At 39.7% G+C, this 17,447-nt stretch overlaps 1 protein-coding gene across 2 annotated transcripts in view; it reads left to right on the forward strand.

Moving 5' to 3' along the window:
- The window catches only part of Prkg1 (protein kinase cGMP-dependent 1), a 1,244,729-nt gene that overhangs the window by 913,352 nt on the left and 313,930 nt on the right, over window positions 1-17,447 (forward strand). For both annotated transcript variants that reach the window (XM_004653190.2, XM_004653189.2), the window contains exon 5: window positions 4,263-4,326. In XM_004653190.2, the coding sequence (XP_004653247.1) occupies window positions 4,263-4,326 (64 nt within the window). The remainder of the gene's footprint in view (window positions 1-4,262; window positions 4,327-17,447) is intronic.

Genomic DNA, 17,447 nt, shown 5'->3' on the forward strand with positions numbered 1-17,447 from the left:
TCACTGTGAAGTATGAAGCCTAATGAGCTACTTACTATTGACCAGCTCCACTGCATTTAAATAGAAATTTTTATCTCCCCATGCCATGTGGTGTGACCTTAGACAAACTGTCAAGGTCAGTCACACTTATCTGTAAAATGGATGACAATAATGGCTATGTGATAAGACTTCTGTAAAAATGAAATTTATGTTATCTGTAAAACACTTAAGACCAGTGCCTGGCAAATAAAAACCATCCAGATCTCATCTCCTATCATTGTCATTGCAAATCCCAAGTCTTTCCTTCAGATTCACTGAGAAGAACCAGTGAAAAAGCACCCCATTTAAAATCATGATATCAAGTTAAGTGCATTGTTTTACTGTAGGCTTACTGCAAGTCCCTAGGGAATCAAAACATTTTAATGCACTTGTAAGAGTTACTTGTAATTAACATGCAAATTGTGATAGTAAATTATTTTCCCCATAAAATCGTCATCTCTAGTGTTTAACATTTTGTGTGAATACACTCTGACAGTGGGCTTCCTAAGTTTTCTAAATCAGACAGCCTTATCTTGAATTATCATTATCAAATTAATAGCTCGCTGTCTTTTGATGTATTTCAGCAAATTCAATGAATCTATTTCATGAGTAGAATTTCAAATTACGACTATCCCCAATTGTTTTGTTTGTGGTGTTCAAGCTACTGGCAGACTGTCACATCAGTTACACAATAGAATTTATCTAGTGTTGAAGAATAGAGACCTTAGGATTTTATACTACTTTCATAATAATTTATAAATGGGAAAGCACTTATTTTTTCTGTTAAATAATTTCATTTTCAGGCTGGAGAGATGATCAGAGGTTGAAGGTGCTTTCTTGTGAGGCCTGATGGCCCAGGTTTGATTTTCCTGTACCCACATAAAGGCAGATGCACAAAATGGTGCATGCATCTGGAATTTGTGGGCTTGGGTTTGCCCATGTGTGTGCTCCCTCTCTTTCTGTCTCTCACTCGCTCTCTCCCTGCCTTTTGTAAATAAATAAATAAAATAATTAAAACAACATTCATTTTCTTAAGTCCAGAAGTGTTTCGCCTGTTACTGGTCATTTTTTAGTATTTCTTAAAAATTATCCTTCATTTTTATTAGTAATAAATATTGCTCAGTATTTTCATACATTTAGAAATGAGGTAAAAATTATGAAACTTAATATGTTTAAATGCCCTCCTAAACTCCAAGTGTTTTGTTTTCAATTTGTTTTGTTTGCTTTGTTTTATGTTTCAAGGTATGGTCTTGCATACTAGCCCACGCTGGTCTGGAATGTAGTCTCAGGCTGGCCTTGAACATACGTGATCTTCCAGCTCTGTCTCCCAAATGCTTGGATTGAGAGCATGCACCAACCCCAACCACGCCTGGCTTGCTTTCTTTTTCTTTTTCTTTTTCTTTTTTTTTTTTTGGTTTTTCGAGGTAGGGTCTCACTCTAGTCCAGGCTGACCTGGAATTCACTCTGAATTCTCAGGGTGACCTCAAGCTCACAGCAATCCTCATACCTCTACCTCCCGAGTGCTGGGATTAAAGGCGTGCGCCACCACTCCTGGCATTGTTTTCATTTTTTGTGGTGAAGCAAATATTACTTTTTTCCTTATGGATAATAGTTCTTATGATGACGAAAATATAGCAGAGCTTTACATAGACACAGCCTATATTGAAATACAAGTTCTCCCATAGAACTAATAGGACTTTCTAAAGTTGGGAAACAATCATAAAATTCAGCTGTAGTCTGTGTTGTCCATAACTACCCATTGAGTTAGAAACTCTCCAGTATAGCATCTCAGAAGTTGAAATAGAGTTCATTAAAAGAACAGAGAAAGGCTGGATTTTTCAACTAGAATCACTGAGGGAAACAGCTTCCTTTATCTTCTGTCCCTTCCAGCTGCTGAAACTGACTGCATCCTAGAAATTAAAACTCATCTGGCTCAGACCAGGGCAGTAAATCTGGGGGAACAGGTGGTCCTGGGTGAACTGCTACACCTCTTCAGAAGACCTTGAGATTTTTACCAATAAGCTATACCTACCCGAGTTAGAGTAGCAAATTAACAGGAAACTCTTGTGCTTCTATCAAAATAGTGGGGCTGGAGAGATGGCTTAGTGGTTTAGTGCTTGCCTGTGAAGCCTAAGGACCCCAGTTCGAGGCTCAATTCCCCAGGACCCACATTAGCCAGATGCACAAGGGGACGCACATGTCTGGAGTTTGTTTGCAGTGGCTGGAAGCCCTGGCACGCCCATTCTCTCTCTCTCTCTCCCCCCCCCCTTCTCTGTCACTCAAATAAATAAACAAAAGAAAAAGTTTAAAAAAAGAGTGCTAAGGTTTCTTTCATCATATTGCTATGATCAACCTAGAGATATGCTATAACTCAGATATCAGATATGCAAATATACATGCGCTCATTTGCTCTCTCTTCTCCATTCAGCACAGAAGCATAAGTAAATAAGAAACCATTTCCACATCCCAGCTGGCTTTTCATGTTTCAGAAAACGTAGGTTTAATGAGATTTACTTCTTCACTTAATGTCATTATTTGACATATAAGTGAAAGTTTTACTGGGTATAGTGGTACATACCTATAATCCTAGCACTCAGGAAGCTAAAGCAGGGAGTTTACTCTGAATTTAGAGTAAGCATGGACCTCAGTTTGAGACCCCCAAATCCTATCTCAAAATAAATAAATGGATCCTGAAGGTTTTTTTTGTTTTGTTTTTTGGCTTTTTTTAGTTTAAATATGTGGCATCTTTCAATATTTTTTGCTTGTTATTTCATGGGGAGCCATAAGAAAGAGTGTGTAACACTAAGGAAACTGACATTCCTCAGTGTCAATAATGTGAGTCAAGATTTTTGTTTTAGTATCTCATTCTATTCATTTTTTTTTCCCCCTCAAACTACAACCCTCCAGAGCAAAGAAAACTCTAAAATAAAAGGGTCTGTTGAAGCCGTTACACATGCTGGCAAGAAATACAAAGAATCACATTGTGGGGCAAATTTCTGAGTGTCCTCAGGCGTAAGGTTGCAAGCATTTTTTAAAGTGTGTGTGTGTGTGTGTGTGTGTTTATGCGTATGATGTGTGTATATGTACGCACATGTGCCATGGTACACATGTGGAGGTAACCTTAGTTTTTGACCCTGGAAGGATTTAAACATTTAGCACATAATATTCATGTTCCTTTTGATCTACTACTGGCTCACTGCCTGCGTGCAACCCCATCTCTCCTTTTGTTCTTCAGTAACTAAAATAGGACATCTCAGAATTCTTCTGTCATCTTTGTCCTATGAAGCATTCATAATCCATGCTTCCATAACTTCACTCAACATATGCTGCTGAGCTTGTTAACTGCAAATTACTGAAAATCCTGAGAACTAGTCAAGGCATATGCAGTTTTGACCTTTGTGACAATATTTTTTAAAAAAGAAATTTGTTCTTTTGAGCTGAGGTCTCACGCTAACCCTGGCTGACCTGGAACTAGCTCTGTGTAGCCCCAGGTTAATGTTGAACTCACAGTGACCCGCCTACTTGGACCTCCCATATGCTGGTATTGAAGGCATGCAGCACCAGGCCTGGCCTCTTTGAGATGTTTTCATTATAGCTAGGAAGACATATAAAAAGGAACAAAATATTTGATTATCTAACTACAGTTGCAGTAAAGATAAAAAAGCTTGTAATAAGTAATAGCCTAGAGGTGTTGCTCGGTGGCAAGAGTCTGCCTAGAATGCAGGATGCCCTACATATATCCCCAGGACTTTGAAATAAAAAGTGCCATATGAGATGAAGTCGCTGGATGGGCTGGGATGGTGGGAAGCTTTCCATGCTTATTAAAATAAAGATTTGCAGTCTGAGTATATCGTCAATCACAGCACATTCGAGTGGGGAGCATCCTGGGAAGGGTGTGTGTATGAGGACCAGGAAAGGGAGGTAGAGCTGGAAGGTATCTAGTGACAGTAAACTGGTAAAGGAAAGAGTGGTCGTGTCCTCTTTGTAGCTGAGATCCTCCTGGTCAACTAAATAAATACAGGTATGAGACATAGAGTCTGTTCTGTCCACCCTCTAAGGTCACTCTCTTGTAACCTAATTTTTCCTTGTTAGACATCAAACCATGCTTAAATAATTGCTTCAACAATTCACTCTTCATCAGCAAATTCCTAATCAGGACATGCTTCTGCATTTTCATTCAGACATATTGACTCAAGGAAGTTGTCCCCCATGTGTTCGTCATCATTCTCTACTTTGTTTTCCAGCGTGCCAACATTCCAGAGCCTTCCTGAAGAGATCCTCAGCAAGCTGGCTGATGTCCTTGAAGAGGTAACCTGTTTTTATCTTTGAACGTTTGGAGATGGGACCTAGCCCTCTAGGCTGGCTGGGCTGGCTTCTTTCACAGCTGTGTGGTGATGGGTCACAAACTGCAGAGAGAACTTTTCAATTTGTTTGAAGCTTTGGGCTGAGCTAAATATTTGGCTTCAAGTAAAAAGCAGCTTAGCACACCCAACATTTATACACAGAAATGTCACATCAACTAACTATGGAGGGAAGAAAGAATTTTGCCAAAATAACTATTATGTTAATTTGACTTCCAAGAGTAAGGGATATATAATTCTCTCTTCAGTTAATAAAACATAAAAATCGTAGCTAGTACCACCCTGAAGTTTCAGATTAACAACTTTATAAGAATTAGCAAGTAGATGCATATTAACATGTGAATATATCTTACAAATACAATTTCCTGCCTGAATGTGACATGCCACCGTAGTTTCTCTCTGAATCTTTGAAGTCACACCGCTGAAGAGGAGAAACAATACACGTTAAGCTCCTTCCTCACAAGCTGCCTCTGAGACTCACAGTAGAGCTGCTGGGTGTCACTCACACTGAGAAGCTCGCAGGGATTTTAACCAGACCTGTTTTGCCAATGGCAGCAGCCGATGCAACTACACGTTCCTTCCTGTGAAGCTCGAGTTCTTTCTCTGAGAACTCTACTCAGGCACAGCCTGGGTCTTCCTCATTTATGCTATCACACAGAAGCTGGTGTCACTGCACAGGCCTGTAATCCCAACACTATGGAAGCAGAGGCAGAGGCAGGAGGATCAGTTCAAAGACATCCTTAGCTCCGTAGAGAGTTGAAGCAAGCCTGGGTGTTAAGAGGCTGTCAAAGGAAAACAAAACAAAACTCGGAACTAGTTAGTATTAATGGCAGCAAATGCCTGTACTACCTCATTGTGGAGATGGAGATAGAAGGACCAGGAGCTCAAGGTCATCATTTACCATATAACAAGTCTGAGTGTACTTTGGGCTACACGAGGCCTAGTCTGAAAAGAGAAGAAAAGAAGATGAAAGGAAAGGACAGTCAATAGGAAATATCCAGAGCAAGGCATGGGTTGGGTGTGGACTTGGTGTTTTGAAGTTAAATCACTCAAAGGATATAACCTTTCATCTCATTTCTCACTAAAAGTTAAGTAATGATGTTTTAATATGCTTATTTGTATTTAAGGAATTTTTTCTTTCACAAATAACATTAGAAAATTGCTTAAGAGTTTTATTGAACAGGTGTGAGTGCTGATTATATAAAAACTAGGTCAAGATGTCAAAAGAATTCTTACTGTACATGAGTTTCAAAGAGGGCCAGACATATATATAGACAATAAGCATAGTTCATAACTTTGTGAGATTTTTTTCCAGGTAAATGCAGGTCTGTAGGTGAAAAACAAAGTAAATCTAGGGCTGGAGAAATGGTTCAGTGATTAAGGACACTTGCTTGCAAAGCCTAATGGATTGGGTTTGATTCCCCAATGTGCACATTAAGCCAAATACACAAAGTGGCACATGTGTCTAGAGTTTGGATGTAATGACAGGAGACCCTGGCATGCTCGTTCTCTTTCTCTCTCTCATAAATAAAAACAATTTTAAAAAGAAGTAAAGCTAAACTTAAAAACTCAAAGGTTACATACATGCCTTAGGCACGGTTTATTACCTGTTCTGGCAACCTGAAGTATCTCTGAAGAAAAGGGGAATGTTGTCTCTATGCAAGTAAAGCTCATGGAGATTTTTCTTAGTTGTACTGGAATTCTTGATTTTCAGCCAGTGAGAGACTTAAACCAGATCCGGTGGTGTGATGGATTCTTTTCCATTTTCCTGTCCTTTTAATTTTCACATTGTTATATCCTGCATTAATTTTATTTTTTATTTCACTTTTTTGAGCATATGTATGTGTGGTATGTATATGTATAGTCATATTGTGTGTGCATATATAGAGTCATATTGTGTGGGCACACATGTATGCACCAATGCATGTGCACCTGAGTGTATATGTGCATGTGGAGGCCAGAGGCATATTCTTCAATAGCTTTCCACGTTATTTTTTGAGACAAGGTCTCTCACTGAGCCTACAGCCATTGATTTGCTAACCAGACAAAAAGTATAGGGGAGGATCCTGACTTTGAAGTCAGCCTGGGCATAGTGATTGAAGGCTAGTCTGGGCCACATTGTGAGACTGTGTATCAAAAAGTAAAACAATAAATAAGGATGAGGAGGATGAAAAGAAGAAGTCGCTTAAGGAATTCAGCAGTTATTCAGAAGTCCAAAAAACACCGAGATTAAGACACATGGACTCAGAATCTGTGCAGGTCAGGGGCATTTTTCTCCCTCTATTCAGTTAGTCTTAATCTGAGTATACCCATAATCAGGAGCTTGAAATTAATAGTAAATAAAATGAGTATGGCTTTTCTTCAAGCTTATATTCTGGACGGGATTCCTAATAATTGACTAGTGGCATAAAACCTTAGTGAGGGACTAAAGATATGAGTCTGAGTTCTGACCCCTAGGACCTGCATAAAAGCCAGGTGTGATGTTGTGTACCTGTCAACCTAGCATCAGAGGGGTGCAGACAGCAGGATCCTCAAGGCTTATTGTCTGGATAGCTTATGTAGTCAAATCATGGAGCTCCATGTCAGTGGGAGACATTGCCTCAAAAAAACAAGGTGGAAGCCAGGCATGGTAGTACATGCCTTTAATCCCAGCACTTGGGAGACAGAGGTAGGAGGACTGCTGTGAAGTCAAGGCCAACCTGGGACTACAGAGTGAGTTCCAGATCATTATAGGCTAGAGTGAAACACTATTTCAAAAATAAAAAAAAAAAAGCAAGGGAGAGAACAATGGAGAAAGGCATCTAACGTTGACCTCCAGCCTCCAAAAAAATGTTCACACACTCACCTGCACATACTTTTGTGCCTACATGTATATGAACATTCATATCTATGTGCACATATCACACACACACACACACACACACACACAAAATACCTTAATTAGAATTAAAGTTGGACATGGTGGTGTATGTTTTGACCTTAGCAGTAATTAGGCTGAGGTAGGAAGATTGAGTTCAAACCAGTGAACTACATGCTGAGCACATGCACACATACACACACACGCACGCGTGTGAATTTCACAAGGTTCAATTTAGGCATCTTTGCCCCTATGTTCAATAGATCAACAGAAATAAACAACATAAGCAATAACAAAGGAGAACAGGGGATGAGAGTAGATGGAATTTGGGGCACTGGTAAGTGTAACTAGAGATGTCACTTGGGTAAAGAGGTGACAGGGTGCCCTGCTGTCATTGTGATATTCTTCTTGAGTGAGACAGAAATCACTGGATAGCTCTAGGAGGAACAACAAATTATTTCAGTTAGACTTTAAGAGAATTCCTGAGGCTCCCTTGTTGATTAATGATTGAAGATGCTTTGGAGATGATGGTAGGAGAAACAGTGACTTTCTTTGCTGTGGTAGGTGGAGATTGAGGAAAAAAATCAAACTGCTTAAGTTTAAAACTAAAATAGTAAATTTACAATTATAGTAAATGGGTAGAAGACAAAAAGAGGGATCAAGGTAACTGATACGAATCCTAGGAAGGATGGAGTTATTACCTGACATGGAGGAGACTGGAAGAGAAATACATTGGTGTAAAGGGACAAACATCTCAGGGAGGCAGAATGTGGGGAAATAAAGAGTTTTGGGAACTTTGAGAGACAGATGGTTTGTTGTAGCATTATTTGAGTGGCAAGGACTGAGTGTTTCCTGAGTGTTAATCTGAGGGACCAGATGTGGATGAGCACTAGGCAGGATGCTGAAGCAGGTAGCCGCCCATAGTTATAGTAACATGAATGGAACTGAAAGCATAGTGCTAAGAAGAAACACCAAACAAGTAAAAAATTGTTGCTGAAGCATCATTTACATACACTAAAGTATATGAGTATAAAAATACTTTTGCTTAGGGTCATTGCAAACAAAATATTAACCGTTAGATGCATGTGAATAGTTGCTTATAGCTGAGTGAGGAACGGATATCTTTGCAGAGAACATGAAATGAATGAACGAGTGGATGAGTCAATGAGAACACTTAGAGTAAAGCTCCTAACATTCCCACTACAAGAAACAAGAGAGTTCAGAGGAACCACTGAAACCTGTGAAAATGGGCCCAAACCAGAAGCATTTTGTGCCTTAAAATATAATAATAAGTGGTTCAAGGAAGACTCAGCAGAACTTGGGTTTGAATTTGTTGAAAAGGGTAGGACAGACTGCAGAGATGACTCAGTGGTTAAAGGTGCATACTTGCAAAAGCCTGCCAACCAGGGTCCAGTTCCCTGGTACTTATTTAAAGTCAGATGCACAAAGTGATACATGCTTATGGGGTTTATTTGCAATGGCAAGAGGCCCTGCATGCATGCCCATACTCGTTATTTCTCTCTCTCATAAAAAAATATTTTTTAATAAAACAAAATACTAGGATGGAGACGACGACAGATGGGCATGGAAGCGTGGAGCTGAATGGAGCAACTACTGTGGAGCCAGAGGTACGAGGCTGTACAAGCGGCAAGGCTCCTCAGAGAGGCAGAGCACCTGGGTGCACGTGCAGGTGTGGGGGCTGATGGCCAGCCTGGAGCAATGGAAAACCTGTCTGGATGCTGCTCTTTTCTCAGTGATATAGTAGGCAAGGACCTCACCAGAGTGAGGACAGGGAAGAAGTTCTGATGACTTAAATGAACAGATAGAGCAAAAGAACTGGACGTTCAAAAGACAGGTCACATCCAAGGCCCCACTTTATGTGCAATCCCCAATCTAAATTAAACAGCCAAGGAAGAGTTTTATTTTTCATTTTATTTATTTATAATTAGTATTTTTTTTTTTTTTTGAGGTAGGGTCTTACTCTAGCTCAGGCTGACCTGGAATTCACTATGTCATCTCAGGGTGGCCTCGAACTCGAACTCACAGTGATCCTCCTACCTCTGCCTCCCAAGTACTGGCAAGAGTTTTATTTAAGTCGTCGATTTACAGACAGGGTCTTGCTATAGGCCTCAGGTTTGTCTTCAACTCATTATCCTTTTGCCTCAGCCTGCGGAGTGTTGGGATTATAGCCTTTTGACATTTGCCCATCTGAAAAGAGAGCTATTGCCATCGGGAAAACAGGCTGAACTCAGTTCCTTGTAAGGAATGTTGCAAGATATTTAAGCGCTGAGGTAAACTAGTGGGGAATGATTGTAGGACAACTCAAGGTACAGTACGGAAGGATGGTTCAAAATGATTAGACCTGTGTTAGTTGATGGTCACTCAAGGAAAGGACACCAGCCTCTGAGGTTGCATTTCAGAAGGAGGAGTACAAGTCCTTGGGAACAACTACCCAGGGAGAAGATTTACATGTCAAAGAAGAAAATTAAGAGTTTACAGCAGGTTTTTTTTGTTTTGTTTTGTTTGTTTTACTTGAAGCACCTATTAAAGTAACTGTTCTTAGAAGACCAAGAGCCTGGAACTGCATAGAAGCCTCTGAAGTTCAGGCAAAATAAAAGGAAGGTCAACCAGTCTTAGCCAGGAGCCCATTTGACGGTTGTTGTGGTTGGTTGGTTGTGCTTTGCAGAATTTGGCTAGGTAACCTTGGCTAATGTTGTACTTAGTGTGTAGCCAAGGCTGGCCTGGAACTCATGGCAATCCTTCTACCTGAGCTGCCCAAGTGCTGGAATTACCAGTGTGTTTGTCACCAGGCTTAGCATGATCTGTTTGCTTATTCTTAGTTTTATGTTGTTTCTTTTGCATGGATTCAGGCTCCAGATAGGCAGATATTTGGATTTAAGCAGCAGAATTCTTTATGTGAAGAAGAGTGAATGAATGAAGGAATAGGGAGTTGAAGTCACATACAATAGTGATTATACAATTGACAGTGGAATTTGGGTTAGCCTAGAGAAAAAGAGCCCTGGAATTGGCCAAGGCCAATGAAAAGTTGTAGGATCAATAGACTTCAGTGTCGTAAGATTGAAGAATTTTTGGAGTTGGGCTGTATTCGGGTTAAATCAGAAAGGAATTGAAAATGTTTTGCCTCTAGGTAGGAGCTATACGAGTAAATCTATGGTTCGTTCACAATACTTAGTCTGAGGCCAACTGAAGTGAGCTGTCATGTGATTTATTGCTCTCCTTCATCTGTGACCACAAAGTGAACCAGGACATTGTTGCATTTGACTTCTATGTTCAACTATAAAAGATATTCATAACAAGAAGTGCTCACTATATTTCTTTCTTACTGTGCTGACCTGTAATCTCTATGAATATAAAACTGCTTTTCCCAGTGGGTCTTTTGCTTTTTGCCTGTTTTTATAGAATTTACCAAAGGACTGTCTGCTAACCTCACACATGTGTGTGTTTCAAAGAAATCAAACTGAAGCACAAATTCCTTAGCCCAAAATCAACCTCTTAAAAAAGGAAAACAAAACTAAGAATCTATGAAATCTTTTGATCATTTTCTTTCTTTTCCACAGCTGCGAAAGCATTTGCTATGTTTGGTATAACAATAGCTGTAACTCTCTAAATATCTGACCACAGAAATGCTTTAGTATTTTATGTCAGGTTTCCTAATCAGAAGATGCCATAATTTATGCTTGGGTTGTGAAAGCCATGCTAGAGTCTAGACCAGTGATGAATGAACATGGAAATGGATGAGTTAGTACCACACATTTGTTTCCAAGACATAAATATGAAGCAAGCGTACCAAATATGAAGTGGATATAAATACACTAACCAGTACAGGCAAAATGCTTCTCTCAAGTTGAATAAACAAACACAATGAGAAGCTAGATAGGATAAAATATGGGGTACAGTGAAGCAAGTCTGGAAGAACAAAGACAATGCCAATGTCACATAAAATCAAAGGGAAATATACTTGCATAATAATTAAGCTTTCTACAAACATCCATAAAATGAAAATAAACACCAGATGATTTTGAAGCAAGTATTATTACTGCTCTCAAAAGTGAGTGTATAGCTTTGCTTATTTGACAGATATTTATGAAGCACCTGCCACGTGTCAGGAATCATTCCAGGCCTTGGAAATTCAGGCTCTGCTCTCCCAGAGCATATGGTCTAGTGGAGGGTACACATGGTAAGTGAGGCATGAAAACACTTCATCAAATCATGAGGACACTAGGAAATAATTGTTAAGAGAAAAACTTTGGTGGAGCATGGTGATCTGTGTAATTACAACCCTTGTGGGTGCTGGGTGGCTGAAGGCAGGAGGATGAGGAGCTGAAGGCCTATGTGAGTTAGGTAGAGTGACTTGTCAAAGTAAGGAATAAAAGGGAAAGGGTGAGAGGTAATGAAGGAGGGAGGAAATTTTAAGGAGACTACAGGTTTAGTACCTTATGGTGCCCCTGAGGGATCTAAAACAGAACATTGTAAAATCCTGGTGGTCAATTGTATAGGATCTTGGGTCCTTGAACCTTTAATTTTTAAAAATATTTTATTTATTTGAAAGAAAGAGACAGAGAGGCAGATGGAGAGAGAGAATATACATATGGGCACACCAGGGCCTCCAGCCCCTGCAAACAAACTCGACTCATACACCATCCTGTGCATCTTACTTATGGGGTACTAGGGAATTAAACCTGGGTCCTTAGGCTTTGTAGGCAAGGACCTTAACCACTAAGGCCCCTCCTTGTGCCTTTATTTTATAAGGGAAGCAAGATAGGGTTAGGTATCATTGGGTTTTATTTAGATATTTCCTGACATGTTAACATAGTCAGAATAGGTGGGCACAAAATATAGGCAGGGATGCAGGCATTCATTCTGATTTTAATGTTACTTTTTTAGCAATACCAGGTGGCAGGTACCTGTCATAGGTGTACCCATTGCCATGAGGAGTTTGGTTTTTATTATAAGCACAGTGGGAAATAATTAGTATTATAATTAACAAAGCAACATCATATGGCTTATTTATTGCTTTTGTGAGACAGGATATTGTGTAGCCAAGGCTGGCCAAAACTCCCTATATAGCAAAGGATGACCTTGAACTATGAATTCTCCTGCCTCAACTTTCTGAGTGCTAGAGTTACAGTCATATATTATATTATGCTCTGTTTATGTGTTCTAGGGATCAAAGCCAAAGCTTTATGCATGCTGGGAAAGCACTTTCACAAAATTTATCTATGTGGTCAGCTCCTGGGCTGTGTTTTAATAATACCTTTTTGGGTATTGTAAAGACAGATTATAGAGAATCAGTGCAACTAAAAAAGCACTATTTTAGGGCTGGAGAAATGGCTCAGCAATTAAGGTGCTTGCCTAGACAGCCTAACAACACTAGTCTGATTCCCTAGTACCCATGTAAACCCAGATATACAAAGTGGCATATGCATCTGGAATGTGTTTGCAGCAGATGGAGGCCATGGCATGCCCATTCTCTCTCTCTGCCTCTCTTCTCTCCATCTCTCTTTGCTTTCAAATAAGTGAATTAAATAATTTTAACTCAAAAAATAAAAAAGCTACTGCAAAATAACCCAGGTAAATGTGGAAGGCATGTAGTCTTTTTTTTTTTTTTTCATACTAACTAGTTCATTGCTTAGATTCACTTTGAAGCAATATTTTGTAAGGCTTTCTTATGAAGACATAAAAAATATAAACAGGCAAGAGGGCTGAAGAGATGGCTCAGCAGTTAAGGTACTTGCTGAAAAGGCTGGTGACCTGGGTTTGATTCCCCAGTACTTACCTAAAGCCAAATGCACAAAGCAACACATGCATTTGGAGATTGTTTGCAGTGGCTGGAGGCCCTGGTGTGTCTATCCTCTCTTACTCTCTCTGTCTCTCCTCTTCCCTCTCGCTGTTCTTCATGAAAGTAAGTAAAATATTAAAAATACATAGATAGGAGAAAAGGAAGCTGAAAGAAGACAGGGTAACCAGACAGAAAGAGCAGTTCACATGAAGACATTGAAGTGACTTAATGGGTACATAGATAAGAGGATAGCCATATAATATTGAGGAACTCTTGTTCTATAGCATGAAAAGAAATCTTTATGCATTTCTGCCATTGCCCACCTCAGGCCTCTCTTACCCTACCCTTCTCTGTAATCCTCAGTATAGGTGGACCTACTTGTATGTATCTCAAGAGATTATATAAAATAGGAGTTAATCTAATCTCTTTATTCTTAGCATCACAATTTAGTGTTCGCCATTTTCCTTTATATTATATGTCAGGAATATTTTCTCACTGCTTTCTCAAAAACATATACAAAGTTTTCTTGAGTTCCTGCTACTGTTGTTGGATTGAAGGCTGAGTGATACACTTGGAGGGTGGTGGAACCATTGAAGGGGAGAGCTTGGAGGAACGGTCTTAGACCACTGGGGGTGTGCCCTCAAAAGGGACTGTGTGATTCCTGGTCCCTTGCTCTTCCTGTCCAGGAAGTGAAGGGATTTCCACTGTAAGCTCTTGTGAACCTTGTTAGTGGCTTGAAGATATGGCACATATTGAACAAGAACCTCCAAAACAATAAGCTAAAGTTATTTTTATAACAATTTTCTCAGGTATTTTGTTATAGCAATAGAAAACTTACTAGTACAGGTAAAGCTATGTATTCTTCTAGATGTGATGAGGTTCTTGGTGAGAGACCTTTCAGAACCAGCACAACGCTCTCAGTATTTCCTATATTTTGTGGTTTTTAAAATATTTTGTGTTGCATATGGACACTTTCATGCAAGTATACATCATACATTGAGCATGTTACCCCTTTGTTCTCATGTACCCAGGTTGGCCTCTAACTTGTTTATGTAGCTCAGGTTGGCCTTGAACTCTGGATCCTCCTGCCTTTGTCTCCCAAGTGCTAGAATTATAGGTTTGTACCCACCATGCTCTGCCCTAAACTGTATTTTGTAAAACAAGTTGAAATAATTTACTTTTTATTCACTTTTTCCTTTTGTTTTGTTTTGAATTTTTGAGGTAGGGTCTCACTGTAACCCAGGCTGGCACGGAGTTCACTTATAGTCCTGGGCTGGCCTCAGATTCACAGTAAACCTGCCTCTGTCTTCCAAGTGCTGGGTTTAAAGGCATGTGCCCCCACGCCGGGTTTTCCTTATTCACTTTTGTTGTCACCAAAATGTGTGCTTCTCATCCCATATTTGACTCAAATTAAGACTAAATAAATCTTAGAGATGATTTTTAGAAACTTCATGTTTTATTTGCTAATGATGTCATATTTAGTTTACAAAAGAATGAGAAGGTTTAGGAGCATGAGGAGACTTGCATGAAGATTTGTGAAATCCTATATAGAGTGCTGCGTAGATGGCTCAGTAGGTAAAGGGCTTGCTCCACTCGCAAGCAGACCTAAGTCCAGATCCTCAAAGCTCTCAAAGCTCATAGATGGATGCAGTAGCACACATCTGTAATGCCAGTGTACTTACAGCAAGATGAGGCATGGAGAAAGAAACATCCCCAGAAGCTCATAGGTTAGCTATCTTGGTGTACATAGTGGCCCACAAGAGTCCTTGCCTCAGGGACTGGAGAGATGGCTGGTTGGTTAAGACGCTTGCCTGAAAAACCAAAATACCCAGGTTCAATTCCCCAGTGCCCACATAAGCCAGATGCACAAGGTAGTGCATGCTTCTGGAATTTACTTTCAGTGGCTGGAGGCCCTAGTGTGCTCATTCTCTCTATATATCTGCCTTTTCCTCTATGTCTCTCTCCCGCTCCCAAATAAAGGAATATTTTTTAAAAAATGGTCCTTGCCTCAACATGATAGAAGAGAAGAGCTGACATTGAGATTTTCCTCTGACTTCCATACATTCCATCACATGTACTTGCCCCCCTCCCACACACAAACGTAATAGAAATCTCACAAAACAAATATTTTTAAATTAATAAAATGTATTTGCATCTATTCTGAGAGTTGAGGTAGTCCCTGTACATGAATGGGAAAATGGGACATCATAAAATATGATCTAATCTCTTCTTTCGGACTACTTAACAAGGTAGCACACATTCATTACTTATGTACACTATAATTAGTCTCGATAGACAAGTTACATTTTCCAAATGAATTGAATACTCCTAGATAATCTTCAGCAGAATAATAGTGTCCTTAAATTATCACCTTCCCCAAAATGGGGAATGTCACTGTGAATAGCTCCACATTTAATATTTTTCTGAATGTTGGTACTATGGTGATGGCTTTTTAAATAGTGGCAAATAAAAACTTTTTTTTTCACAGAAAGAATGGAGATTAACTTTTTATGTCACAAATAATACTAAAAAATCACTTAGCATAATAATTGTACTATCACAAATGGTGGGAAAGTTTAGATCATGTTAAGAAACTGATTTATTGGAAACTCTGAACTGGAGCACCAAATTAGGTCAATAAATTCACTTTTACCCCTTATATTGGTAATTTGCTTTTATCTATATAAATTAGGCATGTAATTCTAGGCTTGCATCGTGTGTGTGTGTGTGTGTGTGTGTGTGTAATTTACTTTCTCAACCATTTTCTTCACTAAGGTCTCTTTTATTTTATTGACTACTTCCATGATTATAAAAAAAAAAATCCCATGGTAATTCCCTCCCTCCCCCTACTTTCCCCTTGAAACTCCACTCTCCATCATACCCCTTCCCCCTCTCAATCAATCTCTCTTTAATTTTGATATCACGATCTTTTCCTCCTATTATGATGGTCTTGTGTAGGTAGTATCAGGCACTGTGAGGTCATGGATATCCAGGCCATTTTATGTCTGGAGGAACACATTGTAAGGAGTCCTACCCTTCCTTTGGCTCTTACATTCTTTCCGCCACCTCTTCTGCAATGGACCCTGAGCCTTGGAAGGTGTGATAGAGATATTTCAGTGCTGAGCACTTCTCTATCATATCTTCTCAGTACTGTGGTGCCTTCTGAGTCATTCGAATGTCACTGCCATCTGATATGAGAAGGTTTTCTAACCAAAAGTGAGGGTAACATTAATATATGGATATGAACATTAAGAGAAGTGCTTATTGGGCAGTTTGGTGAGCATAGTATATACATTTAGCCAGACAGCAGCAGACATTACATCCCTAGGGCTCATGACTACCCCTGTTGTAGGTTTTCAGTATCAAGGATGTATTCTGTTCCAATGGAGTGGGCCTCCAGTCAAATTAGAGGGTGGTTGGTTTCCCCCAAAACAGATGTGCCACTATTGCACCCATTAGCTCTTCTGGCCTGGCTGGCCAAATATGAAGCTTGCAGTGTCCACTGTTGAGTATCTTCACTGGTGATTTCTCTCACTCCCATTGAGATGCATGCAACATGGCTTTTACCAGCTTTCTGTCAGCTAGTCTACATGGAGGAGGTTTTCAGCTCAGCTCCAGCAGGGTTTCTCAGTGACCATGCAGTCCAAGCATGTGCATGTGGAGTCTTCAGCAATAGGGTCTTGCCATCTATTCCTTGTGGGAAACCAAGGGCCTGTAATATCTTGGGTACATCAGGGACATCCTTGACCAACAACTCACTGGAAGGTATCCTATTCCTGGCACTGAAAAATTTCTAGTAACAATCTATGGTTCCTGTGTGGATCATTGTCCAAAAAAGTAGGTTTCCATATGACTTATTTATATTCTCTTAGATTTGTATTAGCCCTCCCTCCATCTTTACTTAATCACTTCCCTTGACCTCTTAGGCCTTTTCACCCCCATTAATCTGTTCTTCTACTTACATATATACAATGCCATCATATTAAGTCCCCACTCCCTACCTTTCTATTCCCTTTATATCTCCTTTTTAGCTTACTGGCCTGATACTGAGTTTTCTTACTACTCACACAGAAGTGTAATCATTTGTAGCTAGGATCCACATATGAAAGAGAACATGCGATGTTTGGCTTTCTAATTTTAGGGATTTTAAAATTTATTTGCAAATGTGTGTATGTGTATGTTACAGTGCAAACAAAGTTCTCTCCTTCCCTTTTGGAAACTCATAAGCCAAGCTTTCCCAGTTCATAATTCTCTCTTCATTTAGCATTTTCAAACTCTTACCAGAAGGCTGGAGAGATGGTTTAGTGGTTAAGGTGTTTGCCTGCAAAACCAAAGTATTCTGGTTCAGTTCTCTAGGACCTACATAAGGCAGATGCCCAAGGGGGCACATGCATCTGGAGTTTGTTTTCAG

Source organism: Jaculus jaculus, chromosome 1 (genome assembly GCF_020740685.1).
Source record: "Jaculus jaculus isolate mJacJac1 chromosome 1, mJacJac1.mat.Y.cur, whole genome shotgun sequence".
NCBI lineage: Eukaryota > Metazoa > Chordata > Mammalia > Rodentia > Dipodidae > Jaculus > Jaculus jaculus.